We start from the raw sequence: 7,307 nt of genomic DNA, 5'->3' as shown, positions 1-7,307 counted from the left end.
GTTGCTGAAAGTGTCCCCTTTCACATAACACTTAGACATTTGATCCATTGTGTATAGAAACATTTTGATCACTGCAGCTTTTTTGCACGTTTTTCTAGACTCCTATTAGCTGAACTTCTGTCATATTCGAAATAAGACAACATGAATCAGCAAAACTGGCAAGCTGATCTGTCAGTCCAACCCCAAGTATCCTGAAAACTCATGTCACAAAGCATCTCTTTGGGTCTACAGGGTTATTGATGCTACCGTACAATCAGGAGTCAAAGCTCTCCTTTCCTTTTTCAGTTAACTGGATGTTGAAGCTTCTTCCAGTCATTACCTCTCATCATGTCCTTGTAACAGATTGCATTTGGTGATAAAAAGGCTTTCTGGCTCTGGAGGCTTAAGTCCACGGCAGATGTACAAGATGTTAAAGGTATGATGGATGGCAGGATTTGCTGTTTGCATAAACAGTTAATGAAATAGATCTTCAGATTGCCAGCCAGTCGCAGGAAGGAAGGAAGGAATAGATTTCCTCATGTTGTAAACGGTTTGTTTTCTTTTCATTCAGCAGATGGAGCAGTCATGGGAGTCATTTTGTTTTTGTCATCTTTGGTTCATCAAACACTAGAACGGGTGGCCTACATGTTGACAAGCGGCCACATCAACACTTTAAAGATGACTCATTTTCCACAACACCACAGCCCATAATCTCAAACCCAAATTGATTTCTGTTTGACTTTTTCCTCTTCAGACGCTTGTAAAAGACACTTGCTGTTCCAACATGATGTTGTTTATGTAAATCTCAAATAACTGTATTTTTAAATACTTTTGTTGACAATACAGTACTGACTTTAGTCTCTCTGTCCTGGTTGGAGGGCACAGAGGGACTAAAGAGTCGATGCTTAATAAAGATATTCTGATATGTTTATTTGACTGTTTTTTGTATGAACTGAAATGTAGCTCCGGCTGCACAATGAGACACAAAACATTCAGTCATTTTCTTTATTCAAGCAGGCATTTACAAGATAAACTCAAGCCAAAGTCACAGTCAGTAAAAGGCCTTTTTAAAGGTGCTGGGCAGATATTACTGAGATATAAACACATAGGTTTTATTGCACATTTCAAGCGGTGGTGCTGTGCGGTGTGTTTAAGGCACGCGGCTAATAGAGAGAGCACCTCGTCCCCAGCATGAGCCCAACCTGCACAGTACAGACACTGCACTACAACGTAGCAAATACACAAGTTATCAACGTGGCTGTTAAGTACACATCACGTGGCACGTTTGTAAGTCATCAAGACGACAAGAACGAGACTGAACCCACGGCTGGTGTTGTGAACTAACAATGCAGGGTGTGCGTGAGTGACTTCGGTCACATCAGATTCCCATCTGATTGACAACTTTCATAAAGTCAAAGTAACAGACTGGATTGTGTGTGTGTAGGTGTGTGTGTGTGTGTGTGTTTATAAAGGTGCTCTCTCCATAGGTAATATGACATCCTTTGAAAATGTAAAAGCAGCATCACTGTCAAACGCTCTTACACAATTAAATGTTTAGTCCGTATAACTCACAGATGAGGACATTTGTTATCATATAAATAGTTATTACAAATCTATCTCTCTATTATAGACAGGTTTAATCTGGCATTGTGAGGCTGCGTTTCCCAAACACATTTTTATCTTCATTCTGTCCCATTTAAAGCCAGAAACTGCAGGTAGTGTTAACACTCCAAATGCTTTGGATAAAATGGACACAGATCTATTCCCTCTGCCAGTGTGTACAGTATTATATCATCATGGGGATGAAATACTGAGTCCAGCCTCGGTCAGTATGAACGGATGGTGTTAGTGTCGGTGGTGTACTGGTGACCGGTTCCCGCTGTCTCAGTGTGGCTGAAACGTCTTGGCCAAGTCCTCCAGCAGAGACAACAACTTCTGCTCCTCCAGGGCAGAGCTGTGGGTCCAGGCCAGCGGCAGGTGGGTGGACACCATCTTTCGGTCTGTACACAAACATACAAACATTTCAACGTAAAGGTGTGTACATGCAAGAACTACCTAACTACCTACCTTGGGTATTCCCTGACCTCCAGTGTGGTTCTGATGTTCACATAATATTGAGTTCTACAAGGAGTCAGAGGGTCGGCTCTGATGCTGTTGGCTGTTTGAAAGGCAATAAAGGCCAAGCATGTGTGCAAACATCAGCCTGCTACCATTTAAAGGAGACTGGTTGAAGGAAGGTAAATACAGGATTCATTTTCAACCATCATCACCAATGGCAACAGACACTGACATTATTCAAACACTAGGGAGTCTGCAGGGTTCACACTTTAAAGACCTTTTAATATCACATAAACTGCAATAATATTAATATAATAATAATACCTGTTTCACAATCACACTGGCCAAAGTATTAAAGGATAACTGAAAATCTTCTCAGCAGTATATAACAATCATTTCTAATGATATAATTAAATAAATTAGATGGATTAACCAATGAAAAATGACTAGTTTATTTCTGTTTTTGCTTTGACACTTGCCGGTTATAAGACGGTGGGCTTCCTTGCTGCTTTTATTTTTCACTTTGTTTTTAAGAGTATGGCATTTCCATAAATAGCCACTCACAGTGATTCAAGGGTCTCAGCAGTTGCAGGCCTACATGGACATACAACACTGAACCTCCTTGTACAAGTTGAATTTCTGATTTTCAGCTTGCATGGGATTGCCGAAATTAAATGTCCACCGCCGGCAGTTTGGGTGAGCAGGTGTTGACATGAGACAAATAGACAGCTTGACTGGTATTTGGGGAGACACTTTAGATATGTGGACTCATCCTGCAGCAGAATCCAAACAGATTTGATGTCTTCTGCTACTCAAGCATGCCGTCTCCATGTCACTGTCCCTTCATACGAGTATTACATTAACGTACTGAAAGCAGCAAGGTGGACCGACCTGCTGAAAAACCAGGACACCAGACATAACGGCCTTATAACACATCACATTAAAGGTGAATGCAGCATTATTGTGTCCCTGTTAAAGTGAGCATTTCATATTAGGTTGCAGCCTCCTTGTTCAAGGCCACTGGGGTCTTTGTGTGTGTGTGTGTGTGTGTGTGTGTGTGTGTGTACACCAAAGTGCATTTGTGAGCGTGTGCTCATAGAGGCACTGTACTCTCTGGCAGTATCTGGCACCAAAAGCAGCCCACTCCAGCTGCAATGGACACAGGCCAACCCGTCTCACACACACACACACGCACCCTGCCGACCCACAACTGACAAACACATAATTCAGCCAAAAGCGTTTTCTTCTTTTCTATTCTTCCTTTCTTGGGGTGATACGATTTTTTAATACACAAATCCCTCATAAATTATGGGCAGGTAAATGAAAGTGACAAAGATTGCTTTAGTTCAGCAACATACCCTGGTAGAAACGTCCGCTGGGGTTTGTGGTGGCAGCTTCAGAGACAGCCAGCCAAACCACGGTGTCGGCGCCCTGCTCCGGGGTCCGCAGACTCTCCTTCATGGAGCTGTGGAAGTCTGGCATGGCGTTGGCCACCGCTGGGACGGACAGACAGAGATAGAGGAGAGAAATAAACCAGAATAAGTGTCAGGAAGCACCAAGGGCTGATTTTTGTTTGAAAAGAGGATGATTTCATTCAACTTTTTTTTCAACAATTTTTGGTAGCTGTTAATTCTCAGTTGTGCGTGCGTGTGAGCAGGCGGTACCTGGAGTGTCGACCCAGCCAGGATGCATGACGGAGAAGTGGATGTTAGTGTGCGTCTTTGCCAGCTGCTCTGTCATCACCACCTGCTGCCTCTGGAACACACACACACACGAGAGATTCTGGGGGTGGACTATAAGCAGGTAAAACACACGAAACAGACACAGACTTGAGGCACAGTTCTCTATGATATCATGGTAAAAGGCACATACTTAAAGTGATGTTTATGGACCAAAACCTCCTTCCAAAGCTTCATATGTAACGTGCAGTATCTTTCATTTTGGCAAATTCCACCCTAAAGATTCTAGCAGGATAAAAGCTTTCATGCAGATTTCTATGAAATTCGATCAAAATGTGTCAGCGCCATTCACACCATTCAACTATATATATATCAATGATAACTAAATATTTCAGTATACGATCAATAAATGATCTGAATTATGAATGATCTACACAGCAATATCTGCCCTGTAGTTTGTTAATGTAGCATACACTTACTGATACAATAATCACATTATTCTAGGTTTTTTCTTTCTATGATAAATTTGACATGAAAATACATTATATGTGTCTGTTTCTGTTTCCTAATGATCTCAGAAAAGCCTGTCCATCAGTCGAGGATGAGCAGGTTTCGAGCTCAGGTCTTACTTTGTGCTGGGCGTACACCATGGTGCCATCATAACGGCCTCTCTCAGACTGCAGGTTTCCTGTCCTGAGCTTCTGCACCAACATCCCCCCTGATGACACTGTGATCTGAACATGGACAGATGGAAACATGATGAAGGGCGAAAGAGCTTTTAAAACATATTTGTGGTATTACTATTTTTACTTTACATGACATTACATTGGCGTGACCAGGAATGAACCATTAAACAGCCCCAATCCAGTAGTCCAAAGCTATTAAATGTTCATTAAAATGATGGATAATGTTGTTTAGTGCAGAAATATAAGTCTAGTTTAGAGAACTAAAAAAAGTTTTGAGAACTATCTCTAAGTTCTTCGAGGTAAAACAAACAGACAGTAGAGATTGTGATGATGAGAAACAGACTCATGAGGACTCACCACTCTGGGATCTGCGCTCTTCTCCAGCAAGGGAATGAGACTCTTGGTGAGAATGTAAACCCCTAGAGGACAATAGCAAAGAAAAAAAACTGTTCACAACCCGTTTACCCGTCTGTCAGCGTTTTCTTGTCACCTCACCCCTGAGAGTTGACTCACCAAGAACGTTGGTGGCGAAGCTCTTCTCAAGCCCCTCAGTGTTCACATCCCTCTGACTCATGATGGAGCCTGCGTTATTGATCTGCACACATTACAACACATGAGACAGTCTTATATTGATCCAAAAGTATTTTGCACAATATGTCAAGTCAATACTGACGGTCAAATTGAGGTAATAACTTGCCCTATATTTCCAAATGGGATATGAAAATAGGTAACTCATGTGACTCACCAGTACATTGAGGGCCTTGTACTTCCTCTTGAAGCCCTCAGCAAACTCCCAGACCTTCTTGGTCTCAGACAGGTCCAGGATGTGGACATAGACCTCCTGTAATGACACCAGCCATGTAGAATAATAAATAATGTCACATCTGTCCCGTGTTTTTCAAAAAGTCTGTTGTGAAGCGAGTCATACTGTACTTTATTTCCCGTCTCCTTGACGATGTCAGCCCTCGCCTCCTCGGCTTTGTCCTTGTTCCTGCACACCATGTGGACCGTTCCACCTGCAGCGGAAGATGGAATAAACATAATTCTTTACCAGCTGAGGAAAACAGCATCTGATCACACTCAAAAGGAAAAGAAGAGTGTTATTATCAGCTTTGTGGGATGTATCCAACCTCATACGACCTGTACAGCTGCAGTTCCAAAATGGTAACTTCAAGTACAATATGTAAGTTATTCTTTAATGAAGGCTTGACAACAGTCTTTGTAAGGAAGCTGGGGATATACTGTAGTAATGAAAGACCTAAACTGAAAAGATCATCTGAGACTATGACTGGGAAAGAAATTTTTCTGAGGTATGTCAATGAAAGGTTGTAAATATCAAATCCTGGTTCACAGACGGTTGTTTTTATAGTGTTTTGTAAGACCGGAGGACACACAGACCCTACAATGATAATATCTGTATAAGCCAGAGAACACTCTTTTACATTTATGCTATGCTCCAATTTAATTGTCACTCTTTTTGATTTCCACTAAACATTATGACATAATGTTTCCCTCTGGTGGGGGTCTGGGCTATATCATGAGAGGTTGGCCATCACTACATGGTCTTCTGTATTGCACAGTGGGAGCTTTTTGATTGATTGAGAGTTGATGGTTTGTATGAACCAAAAATGGGAAAATCTCATGCCTCACTATCATTACTACAATTACTCCTCCTAATAATTACTTTTTGCAGTGCATTACTATCAGTCACTGTACACGTGTTGTGCTGACAAACATCCAGTAGGATTGGTACCCTTTTTAGCGATGGCCATGGCAGTGGCTCTCCCGATGCCACTGTTGGCTCCTGTAATCATGAAGGCGCGTCCAGCCATGGACACCTCCAGGTCCTTCTCAACGAACCTCTTGGACGCTGACAGGAAGGCATTCCTGCAGGACACAGACATACTGCATTATACTCATGTTAGCAGCCTGTTTAACTGCACATATTTAACCACCCACTGCGTATCTATGCCTCAGAGCTCAGCTGAGTGAGGTCGGGATAGGGATGGACTTTTTAGTGTATGTGTGCTCAGGTCAAAAAGGGTCAGCCTGGTCACTGTACGCCTCTTCACAGCTTTACTGTACCGATACAATGAAGACGAGAGTGTGCCTGGCGTCATCTCTGATGAGAAGGGGTTTGGGGTGAGACTACCGACGATGACAACAGGATTGGGGTGTGTGTGTGAGCGTGAGCGTGTGTGGCACCAAAGACTTCAATGCCCCCGATTGTCCTGGATGCCATTGTTGAGGGCGGCTGAAGGGGGGGGATAAAGGGGACAGGGAGGGGGGTAATACTGAGGCTAAATGCCCGCTCTGTTCCATGGTGTCATGCAGAGAGCTATTAGTGCAGGGTCAGAGCGGGTTGCCGGGCAGCTCTCTGGGAGAAAAGATAACACAGAACAAAGGGAAGCGGGGAAACAATCACAAAAGCACCTCTTCACACAACTTGGCTTGCTGTATAGTGATGAGGAAAGGCGCTTTAGGGCTGCAATAGATCAGATAGGACTGATAAGGCATTTAGAGCCCTGTTGTAGTGGAACAAGTGACTTATGGTCTTAGATGGCCACTGCTGAGTCACTGTAAACTTCACTCTATTCATAAATCAGTTATTTCAAAGGAGCACTGCAGTTCAGTGATGCAGTGGCAATCATACAGGACAGTAAACTGAAACCTCCAGTCAGTGATCATCAACAGGAGGACCAAACACCAGCTGCATCTTCACCAATACCAGAGGTTCTATCTTATCCCTTACATAACCTTTGACCTGACCCAACCTCATAGAACCTCATAGAATCTATAGATTTTAGGTAGATATTACTTCAAATTTCATTAAAGATTAGTCTGGTGATTAGTTTCTTGATTAACTGATTAATCAGTTGGTCTGTTAAAAGTCATACAATAGTGA

At 42.6% G+C, this 7,307-nt stretch overlaps 1 protein-coding gene and 1 long non-coding RNA gene across 2 annotated transcripts in view; one reads left to right on the top strand and one right to left on the bottom strand.

Moving 5' to 3' along the window:
* The first annotated feature begins 6 nt into the window (after positions 1 to 6).
* On the top strand, positions 7 to 910 carry LOC118341639. The gene is made up of 2 exons (XR_004797444.1): positions 7 to 415; positions 551 to 910. It is a non-coding gene; the product is annotated as an uncharacterized LOC118341639 (long non-coding RNA).
* A 70-nt stretch (positions 911 to 980) lies between these two features.
* Positions 981 to 7,307, bottom strand: part of LOC118341177 (DHRS-12_like_SDR_c-like domain-containing protein) — a 7,507-nt gene continuing 1,180 nt past the window's right edge. Inside the window, exons 2-10 of the mRNA XM_035679375.1 lie at positions 6,156 to 6,289; positions 5,336 to 5,418; positions 5,148 to 5,243; positions 4,916 to 4,997; positions 4,760 to 4,821; positions 4,346 to 4,450; positions 3,702 to 3,792; positions 3,396 to 3,533; positions 981 to 1,979 (exon numbers count right to left, since the gene is read on the bottom strand). Coding sequence (XP_035535268.1) covers positions 1,864 to 1,979; positions 3,396 to 3,533; positions 3,702 to 3,792; positions 4,346 to 4,450; positions 4,760 to 4,821; positions 4,916 to 4,997; positions 5,148 to 5,243; positions 5,336 to 5,418; positions 6,156 to 6,289 — 907 coding nt within the window. The 3' untranslated portion in view covers positions 981 to 1,863. The remainder of the gene's footprint in view (positions 1,980 to 3,395; positions 3,534 to 3,701; positions 3,793 to 4,345; positions 4,451 to 4,759; positions 4,822 to 4,915; positions 4,998 to 5,147; positions 5,244 to 5,335; positions 5,419 to 6,155; positions 6,290 to 7,307) is intronic.

The sequence above is a fragment of the Morone saxatilis genome, unplaced genomic scaffold, assembly GCF_004916995.1.
Source record: "Morone saxatilis isolate NCDOM2014 unplaced genomic scaffold, NCSU_SB_2.0 Contig8, whole genome shotgun sequence".
Lineage (NCBI taxonomy): Eukaryota > Metazoa > Chordata > Actinopteri > Moronidae > Morone > Morone saxatilis.
Note: the sequence above shows the minus strand (reverse complement) of the source record. Positions and strands in the feature narration are given on the sequence as shown.